The sequence below is a fragment of the Amblyomma americanum genome, chromosome 5 (assembly GCF_052857255.1).
Source record: "Amblyomma americanum isolate KBUSLIRL-KWMA chromosome 5, ASM5285725v1, whole genome shotgun sequence".
In the NCBI taxonomy this organism is placed as follows: Eukaryota; Metazoa; Arthropoda; class Arachnida; order Ixodida; family Ixodidae; genus Amblyomma; species Amblyomma americanum.
In genome coordinates this window covers 200,409,069-200,428,464 of record NC_135501.1, presented here as the reverse complement: position 1 = coordinate 200,428,464, position 19,396 = coordinate 200,409,069, and the positions used below count along the sequence as shown (strand labels likewise).

The following is a 19,396-nucleotide window of genomic DNA, read 5'->3' as shown; positions in this document are numbered from 1 at the left end:
GACCAAGACACTCTTCTCTCTAGCGGCAAATTGCTGGAGGGAATGCACCTAAGTGCGGCAGAGCCTCCATTAGGGATCTCGCTCAGGAACTCCGAAGCACACAAAGTTTCTGCTCGCAATCACCTCCGTTCATCCTTTCGCTCCCAACTTCTTCTTGACCGCACATAACAGTCTCTCTGCGAAGAAGGGGCCCTGCATTCCCCGTAGCTTCGGAAGGGACTCACGCTTTTAGCTTCGCAGTTTTTTTCCTGGCCATTTCCTTGTTGTTTTATCTTTGTTTTATCTTTTCTCTAACCTTATCCGTTTCGGGCATGTTGTGTCCAGTCCTGTCAGCCTAAGCATTTTGATTTTCGGGACCGCACGTCCGCCCAAATCCAGTGCTCCTGTTAGCCCTCGCTGACAGCTGTCCGAAGATTGGCAAGGAAAAAAATCGCCACGGTAAACATGTCTCAAAATAAAGATCTACATATTACCATACAGACAACATGTTACACATGTCACGTATCGCTAAACAGACATGGACTCAGGGCGACAAACAGGACGGGCGCTATTCCCTGCATCCGTGTCTGTTTAGCGATATGTGACAAGCGAACCATCATCAACTCGCCCAAGCTTCCACTCTTCCATATCACAGTGGCACGGGGCAGAGAGCTGTCGCTAGGCCCACCAGCCCTTAAATCAATCCTGCCCCTTCAGCCAAGTTGTTTTTTTTTTTCGGCTTGCCCACCCGTTACATTCTAGTGCCGATGCTGGGTGTCGTCTTAATCCCGCTGCACAACTTCTGAGCCTGTCGTCCGCTTAAGCGTTTGGTGGACCGCTCCTGGTACGTGATGCTGGGCTCAGCCCCAGCCCAACTTGCTCTGCCCTACCCCGTCACTCACCCCCGTTTCATCCCCAACCCCCACCCACCAAACGACACCATGACACTCCACTGATTAGATACCGAGCCGATCACGACAACCGGACGACACAACCAGACAAACATCAAGCAACATGGCGACGACGCCCGCCTTGCCACTTGGCACCTCCAAAGACCTCCTCCATCGGCTTTTCGGGACAGGTGGGCCTGGAGCTCTGTGAGCCTGCATCCTCCTGGACCATCTCATCAACACTGTCAAGTTTTTATCACACCCATTCACCGAGAGGGTAGACCTTTTTGCGAGGGTCCGATCTGCGCAGCATTTACATCAAGCCTGATGCGCGGGTAGGCAACTATAGTCTTAAATGTACGTCGAATGATGTTCATAGCTCTATATTTCTTCACTATGGCGATTTCGCCGCTCGCACAAAAGCACAGTGTAGACACTAATAAAGCGTTTAGTTTGGTGTAGCGCCTGAACAAGTAGTGTGGAAGTTCTCCTCATGAAGTGCCACCGAATTCAGATCAGACAAACCGCCATTAGTAAATTGGACACGGTCTTGAGCACGGAGACCCCCTTTGCGTCCAGTAGCTGAGGCCGAGCTTATAACAGAAACCGAGCGGCGTGAACAGAATGCGAGCTCTCTGCCCGGCTTCTTATCTGTAAATCGTGTACGCTTGAGTCTGTGGCCTTCCATTTCCCAGATTGCTTACACTGGTGCTCCTAGAGCATAATAGCCAGCCTTAAATGGTGGTCCAAAAAACTAGCGTAGGAAACATTGTCCTAAAGATAGAAGAATAAAATATATTAAGATCACGTGAAAGACCAAAGTCGAACACCAAAGAACTCCGGAATCGAACCAAGCTTCTATGCGTACTGTATAACAACACGCTCTCGCGGCAATTAGCTCTCCTGCTCAAGATGGCGGTGCGACAGTCGTGGACTATACCGGTCAGCTTTTGTAAACATGGTAATTATGGATTTTTATGGCGCAAGGGCATCTATAACCAAACAGCGCCATTGCACAAGGTGTTTTTCGACTACTCAAGGTGAGGTCAAAGACCCATATTCCAAGTACTTCACCCCAGATAACCCAAGCACCCAGCCAGGGGAAAGCTTGCACCTATTGTATCACCGGTGAGTACCCGGCGGCATTGGGAGTCGAACCCCGCACCTCCCGCATGCGAAGCGGATGCTCAGCCACTACGCCACCGCTGCGGTCTTTTTGTAAACGTGCTACCCTGCTTTGGGGCTAAGGTATCGGGGAAATTTGAGAGCATCTTTCGAGCGCATTGCCTGGCCACTGCGCGTAAGGGTGTGGGATAAAAACGGCCTTATATGAGGTGACGGAAAGAGGAGGAAGGCTGCGAGGAAGAGGAGGAGAGGGAAAGAGTGGTGGGCCGTACAGGCGCCGGGCGAAGGCGGCTGTTCACGCCATATAATGACCTCGTTTGTTCTCGGGATTAGGCAACGAGAAGGGAGAGGGCCGTACTGTAAGTGCGCTGCAGGGAGGTGGCGCGGTCGATTTTGGTGAGCTTCTCGGCGATTTAATTGCCCTCGAGAATAGAGTGCCGAGCTGACCTGCTTCGAGTGGGGCAGAATGTCACCAGCTGCTGATGCAGTCACTAACCCCCTCCCTGTATTATCTGCCCCGAGTGCAGCAGGGTTTGTTTCCTTATGGCGCCGAGGTTTTCTGACCGGGTGTCGCGTTAATCTCGGGGGAGCAGAGGACGCCCAATAACCGTGGGAACTGGATTAACAAAACCTCGTAACGAAGACCCGACTCGAGCCAGTTGGGTAATTACGATCATCTTTTCTGATCACCGAAAACGCCAGAGTACTCGGTCCCAATGTACAACGCCGCCGAAAGTTTTCCCTGAAAGAAGTCTCATATGCAACCACTACTGTAAAACACCGTGTTGCACATTATATATTCCTAAAATGGCTTCTTCAAAGGCCGGTTTGATATAAAGTACTTGTAGCAGCGCAAGGTTGCCAAACACTCCTTAGTATTGCGAAACAGTAAAAATTGAGAATGATCAAGTTGTAGCCAGTGTTGTAATATTAGGCGCTACCTGTTCAGCGGGTTCTCGGGGAACGCCCTTGACTGAAATCACAGAGCCTCACTCGCGGCTAAGGCCAGATGTCAACGCCGTGATTTAGTGACAGCGGCCAGTAGCTCTTCATCAAGTATGTAGCACTGCTCACATGCCTCCGTTTTCGGAATAAATGTGGCGCAATAGAGTGTACGATTTCACCTTACGTGGACATGCTGGATATTAGTGAACGCCTGGCGCCATATCAGGTGCGCAGTCGCGACACGTCGGTGGCGATGGTGGAAGAAATCGATGGCAACGAGACCGCACTGACTGACTCACAGATTGATTGATTGATTGATTGATTGATTGGTTGATTTGTTCATTCATTCATTGTAAAAATTTGTTCAGGATTGTGGTAAGGGTGACTGGACAGCTGCTTAGCAGAGCAATCCGCTGGATTAGCCTGCCGTCCTGGCACTGCACACCAGCCGCCACTGGATGTTAAGGTCATAGTTGTAAAGTGCCGCCTCGCAGTCCTCCATCTCTGGATACGTTTTTGTGCATAAAGTTCTGGATTTTCTTGGCACTCCCCTACCATGCACTAAAGGAAGGCCATCCTTATAAAGAATATACAGTGTGGAACAACGCCTTCTGGGTACATTTAGGCTAGTCTAGCTGGGCTTAGGTATTTGTTCGATAGTAGGTGCCTTCAGTGTTATTTCTTGTTCTCCGCTGAGGGAAGGGTCCGGTGGAGGGTAACCGCTTGGACTTAATCTGTGGTGCTCGGGATGTCTGTGCACCCTATCGCCGGACCCAGTGTGGTTTCCTCAGAGTCGTACGGTGGCCGGGAAAGCATAAAGCGCGGGCTGCGACGTGGGCGCCTTCGTTACCTCCGTCAGAGGAATGCCCTGCAGTCGATATGATGTTCGAGAGCATGTCTGCATCCTGCGTTTTTTTTTTTTTTTGGAGGAAGCGGAGCGTATATTTACCCTGGCGTCTTCTCTGGTAGTTCGACATGTTTCGTGAGGGTCTCTGATTATATACTTGTTTGCGTAAGGGCTTCTCGTGGAGATTGAGAATGCCTCGGCTGCCTCTTTTGCTTGTGTGCTATCTGTGAATGGGATGGATGCTGCGCTTAGGATTCTAACCCCTCGATCCGTTTAGGCAACAGTCACGGCCCTTTCAGTGGTTCGGCCGCGTCTACGCACGTGAACACATTGAGTCAGCTGCACGCCAGTCATCTGTCAAAACACAGAAAAGGAGGACAAATGAACCTGGCATCGAGCAGTGCGGGAGATATTATTTAGCCCTTATAGGGTAGCTTTCAGAAGGTGAAACTACCTTGGAAACAAATATCGCCGGATTCTTCACATCACTGAACCGTTAAGCGATTAAGAACCACATCGGGAGGAAGGAAGAATTTACAGCATTCAAGAACTAGCACTCATGTCTTGATATATTGATTTGAACACGAAGACAGGATCCTTAGCAAGCTGTGCCCTCGACACTCCAGATTCTATCTTTTGACTAACCGCTGCCGAAGTAACCACGACTCCAGGGCGGGAATTCGCTAAGCTTTCTCGCGCAAGGGGACTAAACCCGACTTCCTCGTTGGCTGACGTCACCTCCAAAGAACTTCCTTCCTATGGACACTTCGACTTCAGTCTGTCCGGACACCTTTACAGACTGCTTTGAGACGGCGGCGCCAGCAGAGTCTCAGGAACGCGTTGCTGCGCACTGCGTTCGAGAATTCGCTCAGGTCGCACAATTGCCTCCTTCTATTATTAGCCTGCGGAGGGCAACGACAGAGGGGGCGACTATCGCAGTGTCGAAGTGCACGCCGGCCGAGGCACCTACAGGGACCGGAGCAACCACTACGGCGTCGAATGGTGGGGGTACAGGGAGCAGCCCGCCCCTGGCGGTCACTGCGCTGATCCCGAAACTCAAAGCCTTCGATATAGCGGCGCCCCCTCTACGTACCCTCTCCCTCCCATTGCCATCGATTTGGGCTCATATTTTCTCTTTTTCTTTTTCCATTCGGTCGCAGAGTGCTAGCTGGGACCGTTTGGTCACACGTTATGCCACTGCTGCCATTTTTTTCCCTTCATTTCTTTCTCTCTTTTCGCATGGTCCCCCCCCCTTCCCCCCTTTTGGTTTTTATTTGCTTCTGCAGAGGGTGGATCCGGAAAGTGCAATATCCGCTTCTCGTGCAGCCCACGGGATCACTGATAGAATCGTTCTTCTATTGAGACTCACGCTTTGGCAGTCTTGTGAGCCGCATTTTTTGTTTGCTTGGCTAGGTGCGTGCGAGGATATACTGTACGTCCTCCTGACTGCACATCAGTTTTTTTGTCAGTTTCTTTCCGTTATTTGAGCTCCTCGTTCCTTGCTTGTTTGCTTCCGATCACTTGTTTGTCAACATCTGTTTGTTTGTTTCTTTCTTTCTTTCTTCCTTTATTTATTAGCTTGTTTTTCAACATCTGTTTGTTTGTTTCTTCCTTTCTTTGTTCGCTTGTTTGCCAACATCGGCTTGTTTGTTCGTTTCTTCGCTTGTTTTTGTTTGTTTGCTTTCTTGCTTTCTTGCTTCTTCGTTTGTTCGTTTGCTTGTTTGTTTGCTCGCACCATTCCCCTCAACACACGTTCCATAGCATTCAACCGGATCCTAACAGGTATGTTGAAATTGTATTCAGGACTATTGATTCTGCTACGAGCATTCTACCGGAGAATTAGCCGGCTCTTCCAGCTCTGTTATTTTTTAAATCTTTAGCGCAAAAACAAAAATGTTCGAATGTTGAGAAATGGTACATCCTAAACCGTCTTTTTTCGCTGCAACTGCGTAAATATGCGCCATGGCGTGGAAACTTACCCGCCGCTTTGCTCGCGACCGTGTTTTCTTCGGAGGCCGCCGGTATGTTTATGCAGCGAGAATAACGACGGCGCTAAATGTGGACGCTAGGCGCGTGGGTTTTGTTTGGAACCCGAGGACCCACTAAGTGGAAGCCCAGCGTGTGTCACGCTGCAAACGCGAGCTCGCATCCGAGCAAAATTAGTGGGAAGAGAGCATCCGATGAATAAGTCTTCATCGACTTTAATAAATCCGCTTAACCTTGTGGTTCAAAATCTGCTTTGTAAGTCGGTGTCACCTTCTTTCAATCAGCATCTCAATAACCAAAACAGGTAGTCAATCTCTCTTCCTTTAACAACGCACAGTAAACAAACATTTAGCTAACACGCTGAAGCTGTATAAAATGTATTTACATAATACAATTCTCGAACTTTTCTAAGAAAACACCGTCTGTGTACTTCCTCATAGGATATTTCTCGCTTGTATGTGGAGTTTGACCCCCCCCCCCCCCACCCCTCCCCCCTGTTGTAACTCCGCTCTTGGAGGCACTGTTATCATAGTGCTGGTAAATTCACGGTTTACTATACTGCCCGTTATACAGCGGTGATTAAGAGATAGAGCGATAATTATCGCAATCACAGTCAGTAAAAAGTAATACATTAGTAAGGGTTTCACTTGGAAACTTTAGGCTGGACCATATTATATATATATTGCCATGCTCACATTACTTATCTCTTAAATTTTTGCCCTGTTACGAGTATCATGAGTATGGATGGTATACAACAAAGATCTGCCGATCACTGAAAACGTTTTAGGAGTATAATTATAAATAACTTCACGAATACTATATTTTCAAGTGATGCTGTCGCAATTCTGTTTTGCATGCCGCCTTTCATATATGCATCCAACACTACCCTTGTGTACCGTCATTTCATGATATTAGTGTGTGCTTACGTTATGTGTTTTTGGCTATATCTAATCTCGATAGATTTCTCAAGTACTGCTTGTTTTTGTAGCGAAATTCCGTAAACTCTGATCCTTTACAGTGCTGGGGTTCTACCAAGGAGGTATAACATCACGTGACACATTACGTTACCAGAGCAGCTCATATTATCGCGTCGTGCCGTCATCAGGTCACGTCACTGGCAGGTCACTTGTCGTTAGAGCACCTCTGCGGAGTTGGTGGAATGTTGATTTACTTAATCGCATATCGCGAAAGCACAAGTCGCAAAAGCACAAACATTTCCGCTGGTCAAAGAGAAAGCTTAATCGAAGAGCCCATTTTCACCGCGATCAGCTTGCGGACGCACTAACCACTGCACCACACAGACGATATACAAATATTTTTTACCCGCCGCGGTGGCTCAGTGGTTAGAGCGCTCGGCTACTGATCCGGAGTTCCCGGGTTGGAACCCGACCGCGGCGGCCGCGTTTTTATGGAGGCAAAACTTTAAGGCGTCCGTGTGCTGTGCGATGTCAGTGCACGTTAAAGATCCCGAGGTGGTCGAAAAAAATTTCCGGAGCCCTCCACTACAGCAACTCCTTCTTCCTTTCTTCTTTAACTCTCTGCTTTATTCCTTTTCCTTACGGCGAGGTTCAGGTGTCCGCTGATATATGAGACAGATACTGCGCCATTTCCTTTCCCCAAAAACCTATTATTATTATTATTATTATTATTATTATTATTATTATTATTATTATTATTATTATTATTATTATTATTATTATTATTATTATTATTTTTATTATTATTAAGAGCCTATTTTCACTACACTTTTAGCGTAAAAAAACACTCAGAGCAATGAACCTTGAAATGCTGTTGAAATTAGTTTTTTTTTTCAAAACAAAGAGACGCCGACCAGTAAAACTGGTCGGCGTCTCTTTGTTTTGAAATGTATCCCCCCGGCCAGACGGGATTCCGTCACACTCTCGACTTCATCAAATTAGTTTTTTGCCGATATTGTACAGGACTTATTTTGTGGTCATTGAACAGGTTCCTTCATATTCGCTGTTTACTTACTGTAAAATGTATTTGAAGACTATAACCTGACTAATTTAGCGGGTCTGTTTGTTCTCTTTACAGCTGACTTTGGCGAGCCTTCCTCATGTTCCGGTGCTCTCCCAATTCGCTCCCCTCAGCCTCCACAAACTGTGGCGCATTCTTTTCCATCCTAGACAGGTTCTAGAACTTTCGAGCTCTCCTTTTTCAACCACTCAACCGAAACACAGCGCAGCGGTGTCACGTTTTGGGGCTTCAATACTGACGGCGAGATACTGTCCGCGACGAAGAGTTATTGGAAAACTGTCGCAAAACATCGGTTTTCATCTCCCGCGGGAGGGGAACAATGCTGCCTCCTCCCAACGCGCCGTTTAGGGAGCTGCCACTGGAAAAGCTTTCCCACCGGTTCGTCGAATGCTGCTCGAAACGCGCCAAATGTCACACGAAAGCGACACCGCCGCCCCTTTTTTAACCTGTTTCGTCAAAACCTAGTCGTTCGCGGCAGTTCGCGGTGTCATCTTGCGTCAATTTTTCTGGTTTCTTTTTGGACAAGGAGATGGTAGCCTTGCTTGCAAGGTTAAGGTTTTAGCGTGTTTGTTGTGAAATGGGGAAATTTTGAAAACTTTAGGGAAAGGGGAGGGCCTGTCCTGCCTACAAAACGAGAAGATGAGAAAGATAGGAAGCGGGGAAAACAGCCGAGTTTTGGATAAGCGCGCAATTGGAGGATTTGGTGAGTATTGAATCAATAGGACCTTCTCCAGATCCCCTAGAAGAAAAAGATAGAGAAAATGGGACAGCAGAACAATGCAATATCGCCAGATGTATTTGGAGCTAAGAAAACAAACATCTGTGGCAAAGGGGCAGGGTCGCGAAGCAGACGGCAACATTGGAAGTATCGAAGGATTGGTGAAGGAATAGTAGCCACAGCGTCCGGCTGATCGCCGCATGGTCACATATGACCTTCCCTCTACGCCACATGGCCACGTGACCAGCAATCCACGCCACGTGGCCCATGTCACGTGATCCAATTACACTAATTTCAGGCTACGTGGCTTGTTTAATCACCCACACTACCTGCCACAGGGTACATTTAGCTCAGGCCTGCCTGGTTTAATTAAAATTTTCGTTTGGGCTTGTTGGGCTTGGCTAGCAGATAGAGGCTGCGAAAATAAGCGACACGACAGGCGCCGAAACTACCTACAAATTTACTGGAAGCAAAGAGAAGCATTCATACACCAGCCGCGATCCACGTGACAAAGTAACTAAGCGCAAACGACAGAACAAACACGACCAAGACGGCCCAAGCAAAGCGCCATCTTTCGAATGGACGTGAAAGTTGGTCGAACAGTGATCATCATCTTCATCGTCATCCTGACGATGATATCAAAATCCAGCGCAGCTAGAAAAATTGTAGCCAGTGACAAGATGTAAACTGCACAAGTGTGGAGATTGAGGACAGCCAGAATCAGCTGCAAGAGCAGTGCCAGAAACAAGTATAAGCTAAACAAAAAACATTTTGAACACAGCTATGTCGACTCGGAAAAAAGCTGAGTCAGAACAACAGCCGTCTGGACAGAAACAGGGGGCAGCTTTTTTTAAACCAAGCTTTGAACCAAACGCAGAAGCACTGCCAGATTAGCATTCAGGCAACATTCTCAGTGGCCAGCAGAATAACATGCGCTCGAGTTTTCTGGTACAGCATTCTTTAGTGACACCATTCATCTCAGGAAATGTCACTTATACCGCCGTCGTAGTAAAAGGAAGGACTGGGAAGTGTGAAAAAAAAAAATAGACGCAAGATCGGGCAAAAGGGTGTCAGAACAGGGATTTTCAGATGAGGTGCTGTGTTTTTGAAAATGTTAACAAGAAGATTTCAATTCTTCATTAATTTCTTCTGCTGAAGGCGTGTAGGGCTGCTGAAACTACGACTGTTCTGGACTGGTAAAAAAGCTTAGGCGACCATGCGCACTGCGGAAATGCGTTTGCTTTCGATATTCTGGAGCTTGCCAAGTCTGCACGAGCAAATTTCTTCCTTTCGTTCCCCAGAGTTGTGTCCCACCTTCCTTGTAGAGTTTCCTCACTGCACTTACACACATGCACGCGCGTTCGCGCACTTTCACGCACAGTTTCGCTTCTTCAGTTTACAACTTACAACTTGCATTTTCTGCGTAGCAGTACGAACTAAATAATTACGGCAATGAAGCCACTTATGTTTATTACACACGAACTATTACTACTAATAATAATAATTGGTTTCTGGGGAAAGGAAATGGCGCAGTATCGGTCTCATATATCGTTGGACACCTGAACCGCGCCGTAAGGGAAGGGATAAAGGAGGGAGTGAAAGAACAAAGGGAGAAGTAGGTGCCGTAGTGGAGGGCTCCGGAATAATTTCGACCACCTGGGGATCTTTAACGTGCACTGACATCGCACAGCAGACGGCCGCCTTAGCGTTTTGCCTCCATAAAAACGCAGCCGCCGTGGTCGGGTTCGTGCCCGGGAACTCCGGATCAGCAGCCGAGCGCCCTAACCACTGAGCCACCGCGGCGGGTCAAGACGAACTGTAACTAAGCATCCCTTTTAGTGTTGAATTATTCCTTATCATTGTTGATGCAAAACTCAGTGTGCGGCATTAATTGGTCCGCCATAAAAAAAGTAATATCCGTGTTTTGTTCGTTTTTTTCAGCGTGCATCGTGACAACTTGTTCAGGTAGGAAATCTGAGCGCCAATTGGTTCCTGCGCGATGTCGTGAAGAAAGAAAATAAAAGCAAGAAAGTGGTAGGGTTTTAACGTAGCTAAACCGAGAAGACGTGGTAAAGCATGTGCTTAGCCTGACTGGCTCATGGTTTTGCCTTGCTGCGTCCTCGGCGCAGCTGACGATATTAGACTCAGGTTATAACTCTGATCGAGGTTAAGCTGATCTGATCTGTTCGCAACGCAGATGGAACTTTATGAAATTTACGATGTGCAATGCACACCGGCGAGATTGTCTTGCAGTTTAACAGGTGGCGTGATCGTCTGCGGTGATAGCATAGAGTGCTCTCGCGCAGTGGCCAGCGAAGCTGATCCGTTCGCGCCGCGTCGGGTTCAAACAGAGTCGCGGCAATGTTTACTTTACTTATCCAGGTTAGCCAAGGTCACCCCCATTCAAAGTCTCGTTTATTTCTCGCAACACGTAACTGACTTCGGAGGCTTCACCACACATACGCATTTTCCAGGTTATAATGCTTTCGCACTTAATTTCCGTGTAGGAGTGTAAGCCAAGAAAAACCTAAAATTTGCAATCGTGCCGTATGAGTCAATCCTCAGGCAAGAGATAAGCGTGATTTTAACGATTACAGAAGAAGGCAGGCCGCCTTGACCGCAGCAGCTTCAAATTAGGTGGATTCGAGCGAACAGCCTGGTAGCACTTTGGGAAATATTGAGGTCTTCCAGGTAGGAGATAAATTTTGTAGAAGCTGCGTAGACTCTCTAGATCAGAAATTCCAAGTGTATAAAATGGGTCATTCGTATAAACAGTATAAAATAGGCCATTCGAATAATTCTTCATTTTTGTGTACACATCTAGAGAAATGGCGGTCTGTCTGAAAGTTGGGGTCGCCGTTTTATGCGACAAAGATGCACTTTTTCGATGCTTATATTTCAGCAGCGTTTCTTTCTGTTTTTGTGACCTGACGCTCACCAAACAAAACCTAACTGCTACATTGCATTGCTGTAAGCTAAAATAAACGATTCAAAAACATTGAAGGACTCCAATGCTGCGCTCATGAGTTGAAGCGATAGCGTACGCCGTTTGGAGCGTCATCTGATGCTGATGCGACTCTTTAGAATTTTGTTTTACAAGATTCGTTTATCTGGAGGATGGTATACACCAATACTTACCATCAGCAAATACTGGCTTTCCATTCTGCGCAGTTTGACACCTCTGAACAGATTTTTATTTCCTTTTTCAGTTGTTTCAATTAATTCATAAGTTACACTCTAAATTTTCTTAATTAGCATCATCAAGCATTGGCTTTTCATTCTGAGCATTCTGACACTTTTGAACGCCCTTTTTCATTTCTTGAATTTATCAGTTATTACAATTACTTCATTAACTCGTCATCGCCTATCACCAATCAATCATCAATCGCTACAACCACAAATTATCATGACACAATTCTTGTTTTTTTTTTACGCAGCCCTTGATTATTTCCGACACGCGGTGCCGATTACTACTACGCCGAAGGCGTTTCGGCCGAACGAGCTGTATACATATACGCTGTCGCGTAATATAGCTAACGAGGTTGCTTGTGTAGCGGACATAAAGCGCTGCAGGAGTTAAAATACATATCCAGCAAGTCATACCCGTAGCATGCAAGTCGCTTCGGCCGCATCATGGTTCGCCAATTATCGCTGACTTTACTGAATTGAAATTTACCGAATTTTTTTCTTTTTTTTTCAATTCGGGACTCTCGAAGACCCTATATGGGCTCCTAGAGAGGCGTAAACGACACGCAATTACGCGTATATTTACATTTCGTCCCCGTTTCTTCATTCGCTGCTCTAGCTTTCCGGGACAATATTGCTGGGACTGCATATGCAAGCCCACCTCATTGAGCCTAGGACGGTATATTATGCAGGTCGGCTCTGAGGTCAGCCTTGAGTGGCCTGGTAAAAACTGCGCATTTCTTTTTGCTTCTTCTACGCTTATTTCCTGCACGCTGCGCAAAAAATAAAGCAGCTTATCACCGCTGGTGTGCTGGAGCTATATGGTCATAACCTTCGTTTCCGGCTGATGAGCATATATATATTTTTTTTCCTTCACTCTTCGGGATATCTTTTGCAGCGTTAAACCTAAACAAGACAGTTTCGTGGTTCGAGAACCGAATTTCGCGGACGAAAATCAGCTTTTATTCATTGCGAAGTCTCATCCCCTTAAGCAAAATTTTTTGACGCGATAAGCTTTTAAAGATTATGTCTAGTTTAAAGTCGTTGAGATCAGAGTGCGGGATGGTGGGAGACGGAGAAAGACGAAGAAGCCATCAAGGGCCATAAGCGCGAAAAAACTGCTGTAAATTAAAATTCCGCTCCAGTGCAGTTTTTACGGTGCTTTTCTTTTTTCTCGTCGTTAAACCTATGACGAACTCGACAACAATTCAAATCAGTATAGGTGAAGACAACGAGAAAGAAAAATATTTTTGGAGATACCATATGTGGCGACAGTGCACATACTATTCTTAGACCCTATACACTCGGTGCTGATTTTAACACCAAAAAAAAGACAACTTTTTGACAGACTTGCCTGCCTGCTTGGATTTTAACACTTATAATAAACTCTGCACATATCCAAATAAAAGCTTTAATTTGAAACCCAACGTTTCGAAGCCGGCTTGGCTCCTTTATCAGGGGTGACTGGGGCAGTCGCTAGCGTCTTTAAGTACTTGAAGACGTTAGCTACTGCCCCCAGTCACTCCTGATGAAGGAACCGAGCCGGCTTATAGAAACACTTGGTTTCAAATTGAAGTTTTCGATTGATTTTAACATGTCTACATGTTTTAGCCTGAGCCGACCAAAACCTCGTGTTTGGCGCTCTTTAGCTTTAGATGCCCCTTGCGCCAAAAAAAAAAAAACCAGCATCATCAAATGTGGTGACAGGAAACCTATGAACATATTCCCACCACAAAGCATAGAAACTTGGTACAGTAGCAGTGAGAGGAGGCTTTTAAACGCGACATTGGTGAACTAAAAGTACGCATACAAAAATGATTGAAACCTCAGTTAAAACCTTCGTAACTTATAGACCACCGCATGTTTTGAAAAGGGAGTTTGTTTTCGCTGCCAACAGTGAGTAGTCTGTATTTTTAGTGATAGAAATCGACCCCCATCGCTTGGGCAGAATACCCTGCCCGTTACTATTTTTTTACACCCATAAAGGCTGATTTCTGTTTACAGTGTACCAACCAGCCCAGAGCTCGCCTCCACTGGGCTTCGTAGTTTGTTTAGAAATAGAGCGTGAATCTTGCTTGCACACATTATAGCTTCAATATAAATGTAATTTTTGCTTGCTCCATAAAATACGGAGGGAAATTTATACAGTTTTTGTGAGAAGTCAACAACAACTTGGCATACACTTTCACACCGGCCGTATTTTTTTGCCGAACAATGTAAACAATTGTCGCATGTGAATTACTTCCCCAGTGTCTCGTTACGTCGTCCTCAATGCCAGCAGCTTTAAATCCCAAGAGGTAGTAGTCCCAGTGGCATTATTTCTTGAAAGCTCTATTCAGGCTAAGGGGAACTGTACGCTTCTATTCTGGCGTGCACCCCACCTGACTCCATTAATTACCAAAGAAGTCGGGAATACGCTGTACAAAAGCAAAAAAAAATGGCTGCTGATAACTCGACAGGGTTCTCGAAATTTGCTGCAATCACGATTAGGATACGCGAAACTCAACGGACCTTAAACTCAAACACCATAAGCTCAACAGACAACAAGGCGCTATCAAAGCTATATTACACTGAATTTTATGTCGCACGAAGCTCCTGATGTCGGTACAGCTGAAGAAGGCAGAATTCAAAATGTTAACTTTAACTTGAAGTCGGGGAGAATAAGAAATGGATTACGTCCACTCATTAGCCTTGCCTTGCCACACAGGTACAGCGGCTAGGAAAGCACAGAGAGGGGAAGGGGGAGGAAGCGGAGATTACATTGATTGCTTCCTTAATCCCAGCACCGGATACTTGCAAATGAGTGTGCCCGGGCTCAGTCCACATTCTTCCGAATTTGCTCGGCTTATAGCACGGACGTGATAATTTTCCTGGCCTGGGACTTTGTCCTTATACTCCACTTTCTTGGGCCTGTGTTTTGTACTAAATAGTGCCTCAGCCCAGAAATACAAGTAGGGCTAAGAATTCATCAAATCAAATCATATTTATTTTCCAGGAATTAGATGGTCATTAGTGCTAGCAGCGGTACGAACAGCTCGACAAAGGCCCAGGAATTCATTACGTAGCATGGAAGCAGCAAACACGACAAAATAACAATTTAAGGCCAATACACAAATAGACATCAGTAAAAATGTATACAATGCACATGTCAGGGTAACACAAACCAAATTTTTACCACTAATAAAATTAATAGAAACATTTCAGCAATATAGCATGAGTTCGTAAAGACCTGGGTACTAATTGGAGAAACGACAGATAGAGGGATACGGATTAAATTTGCACAGATCAGGTTCTCAATTGCTTTGAAGTAAATGCAGCAGTATCTTCATATTTGATAAGAAAAAAAATAGAAGATTGTGAGCCCAGGGTGTAGTCTGATATTTAGGTGTCAGTACACCCAGTGTTGACAATTCCAATACGATACTCAATAAATGCGAGTTGAGCCAAGAAATTACCCATGCCTGCAGAAGAAAAGTACGTTATTTGCAACAAACGAAGTTCATTGATATTATCCACACCGATCGTATAGAACGATACTGTTGTGGGATTCATACTCGATGTAGGTTCATAGCTTACGATAAGACGAATAATTTTACGAAAAACAAGAAGTTTCTTCATAGTGGTTTTAGATATTGTTGCCCATGGCATAGTACGTTAGTGAATACAGCATAATATATTTGTAGTGTAGCGCTTAAGAGAGCCCATGTGCAGCAGCGTGAGGTTACGCCAGTAACAACAGCTACCCTTTTTATAGATATAGCCATATGAGCGTCGCATTCGAGGTTTTTGAAGTTGAAGGTTGAAGTTCCTTTAAAGTTTTAAAGAACTGAATCGAAAGAAATCATTTGTAATGCGAATGGTTTGATCAACTGTCAGGTCGTTTCAAAGGTTATTACGCGGTCGGCCGGTGGCCGTGTCGGATATAAAAGGAAGCACTGCACTGAGAGCGAGGACTTCGAAGCGGTCCGCGTACCTATCGTATCGTGACCACTTCACATATCGTTGATCCACTCAACACTATCTTTCGTGTCCTAGCTTGTTAAGGGAAAAAAAACGCATCCCAGTACTTTTCATTTTGTTTGTCACAATTACAAACAAAAGGACATAAACGGAGGAGTAGAGGTTTTGACACATGGGAAGGGGTAGCAACTGTCTGAATCAGTGAAGCCCTTCCCTCACGGCGTAGTTTAGGTGTCCAGCATGGGTGAGGTAGTTTTTTTTTTCCGCTTCACTTTCTTCATAACGCTGTTCCCCCCTCACGCCTAAACCGCGGCGAGAGGGGATGCGTTGAAGAAAAGACAGAGCAAATACCTTCCAAATGTAGTGTAAGTAGCAGTGGATATCATAGCATTGTAGGCAGACCAATGTAGTGAATAAAAAAATTTACAGATTAGCCTAATTCTATTACGTGCTACCGATGCGATAGCGTTAGCACATATTGACGTCTTTACTGGAATTGGGGTGACTTCCGGCATGGTGACGTTCCTTTCCTCCAGCCAATGAAAATGATAAGGTATGATGACGTCACTTTCCTCAAGCCAATGGCAATTAACCGGGTTGTTGACGTCACTTCCCTGCCGCCAATGGGCTAATTTTATGACCGACGACGCGTTTTGGTCCCATGGGGTTCCTAATCATACTCCTACTGCATTAAAACAAAGACCGATCACAGGAAGATTATATAAAAAAAAACTAATGCGATGTTAAAGCTTCTGAGATTAGGAAGAGCAGAATGTACACCCTTTCTAAAAGTAAAGAGCCTAAGTGGTTTCGTTATAGGCCATGCTGCGTGCATTTCTGTGAATCAAAAGCGTTATGCGTCACTCGAATGTGAGATGAAGCCTCATCCTCACTGTTGGAAATTTGGAACTTCCACGGATGCTACAAGAGCCCTACTGCTTACCTTAAGCCCTTTAAGCTCTAAACTTTTCAGAAAAGCTGCACATTTCACATACCTAGGCAGAGCTTCAAAGCCAGCAACTTTATTTGAGTAGCGAGGCAGTAAGTAGCACGACAAGTATAGATATTATAAAGGAAAATTCTGTGCTAGTGGATTTGCAAAAAAAGAAAGTGGTTCCACAGAAAAAGCTCATTAGGGACCCCCATATACGGCAGCTAGTTAAATACGCAGATACAAATGCGTTTTGGCAATGCGCATAGGTTAAAAACGATTGAATAGACTATCAATCTTCAGTCTTCAGTTTTACATGCAATTTTACAAAATGCAGTACTCCCAGCAAGTGTACAACCTCCGCAGTTCTACAGTAAATATACATCTGAATTACAGACTACAGAGCTGTATTAATACATATTTACGGAATACAGATATATCAGTAGTGAACACATTCTTTTTTTTTTCAGTGTAGAATATCCACTTCATTTCCCGTACTCCTGAAGGCACATACTTGGTATTCGTATCTGAAGCAGTAAAAACAAAGATAATCAAATTGCAAACATCTCGCCAGAGAGGACTTTTTTGTTTTTGTTTTTTGGCGCTGAGCGATACAGCACGGTTACTTCGTCCCGGCAGATGATCGGAACCGCTGCATGCCTAGTTTGGTGCCAGCCAATAAAAGAAAAATTACAAAAATTGGAGAGGCCACTTAAGCTCCGCCTTGAGGGTATGACGCAACAGCGTAGTGGGTTAGGCTTTTCATTCTGAGCAATCTGGTATGACGCAACAGCGTAGTGGGTTAGGCTTTTCATTCTGAGCAATCTGACACATTTGAACCTCCTTTATCCATTTTTATCATTTTTTGCATTTCTTTATTTAATCAATTGATTACAATGCTCTCATTGACTCGTCATCGTCTGTCACACACCAATCAATCAACTATAACCACAAATTACCGTGATACGATTTTTTTACGCAACCCCCGATTATTTACGACACTCGGTTCCGACTACTGCTACGCAGAACGCCTTTCCACCGGGCGAGCTGTATACCCTATCGCGTAAGATCAAGGCACGCGAGAATTATAAAAGACTCACGGATATAGGCAGCCGGTGTCACTGGCACCGCCAGCAGCAGCTGCAACAGCAGCGACGCCAGCAGCGTGACGAGGACGCGTGCCGAGAGGCACGAGGCGCTGTCTGTCCCGGCGACGAGGCGGCACGGCGCACGATGCTGCATACCATCCGAGACGGCAGCGCTCGCGCAGGTCCCGAAGTCATCGGTGTGGGCGCGTCACCACCGTAGACTGCGGCACGCCGCCGCCGCCTCGGCCGACATCGGCTCGGAGGCCGAGCGCTGCGCGCCGCTCTCAACCCGAACAAGGGACGACACCGAGCGCGCCAAGCCTCCGAGAGCCGTTGAGCCTCTTGTAGGGAGGAGGGCGAGCAGCAGGGGAGAGAAGCTGTTCGGAGTCACCGCTCACGAATCCACTAGAAGCACCACCAGTACTAGCAAGAGCAACTTCAAGAGCGGTCGTCGAGAAGGCGACACACAGGAATAGAGAGCTGAAAGATCTCGCGAGGAGAAGAGTCCAGGGATGGAAGGAGGCTGACAGATGCTACTTTCCCGCGCGGCGCAGGAAAAGAGATGTGCGAGTTTTGGATTCACGCAGTCGGCGGCGGCACAGCCGAGTCCGAGCGAGCGCGGTTCCCGAGTGGTTTCGCTTGCCTGGCTGCAGTCGATAACGACGCCTGGCGAGGGGAACGCGGAGGAGCTCGGGCAGCTCGGGCTTGCTCCGGGGCTCCCACTGGTAGTGGCGGATTCGTTTTTGGCTCCGAAGGCCACCACCAGATGGCGCCACTGGTTGCATAAGTGCTGGTGCTTTGCAGTGGTTAGTAGTGGCTCGGTGCTCGCATTGCAGTCTAGCTTGCTGTAGTCTATACTACTGCCGCGAGACTCCCGAAGAAAATATGGGAGTTGTCAGGGGGGCTTGTTGTTTGAAATAAAAATACAGAAAACGTGTTTACCAAGTTTGTTTATCCCATCCCTTACGGCGCGGTTCAGGTGTCCAAAGATATATGAGACAGATACTGCGCCATTTCCTTTCCCCAAAAACCTATTATTATTATTATTATTATTATTATTATTATTATTATTATTATTATTATTATTATTATTATTATTATTATTATTATTATTATGAGCAGACGTGACTCGAGTTGAGGCTGAGCTGAGATGAATTACCTCTGACTGGCGGTCATTGGTAGCTGTAGTCGTGGGACGAGTTGTTCGGCATTAGCACACGTTTAAAAAAAAAAAACGCTGGAGTGAACGCAGTGGGGAAAGAAGTATACAGCCACCGGAAGTGTATTTCGGGTTAAGTTCCATGGCTTGAGAAAAATGGTCTTTGCATAACATGTAGCTACGACATTGACAGCATTCTCCGCATGTATCATCGTTACAGAAGTATTGCCGCATACTTGCGGACATCCTGACCATAAAAAAGTTTAGTTCACAAGGCCAGCTCATAAAAAGGCCGTGCTTCACTCCATTCTATTATAAACACTTAAGGAAGCTTTGCCGCAGCTCAATTCGCTCTTCAACTCAACGAAAAAAAGTCGCCATTCACCACCTCCCTGCAGTGCGCCAGCGTGACTAACAGCCTAAACCCCCTCCCCCTCCTCCACGCCTTTCGCGTCACGGCAGTCGTGTCCTTTGACCCCCCCTCCTTCCTCCTCCCCTCCATACTTGAAGACGCTTAGCTACTGCCCTCAATCACCCCTGATGAAGGAGCCGAGTCGGCTTCGAAACGTTGGGTTAACGTTAAA

The 19,396-nt window shown here is 46.1% G+C and overlaps 1 protein-coding gene across 1 annotated transcript in view; it reads right to left on the bottom strand.

Annotated features, from left to right (window-relative positions):
* Positions 1 to 18,314, bottom strand: part of LOC144133407 (uncharacterized) — a 64,453-nt gene extending 46,139 nt beyond the window's left edge. The window contains exon 1 of the mRNA XM_077666492.1: positions 17,666 to 18,314. Coding sequence (XP_077522618.1) covers positions 17,666 to 17,807 — 142 coding nt within the window. The 5' untranslated portion in view covers positions 17,808 to 18,314. The remainder of the gene's footprint in view (positions 1 to 17,665) is intronic.
* Between the last annotated feature and the right edge of the window lie 1,082 nt (positions 18,315 to 19,396).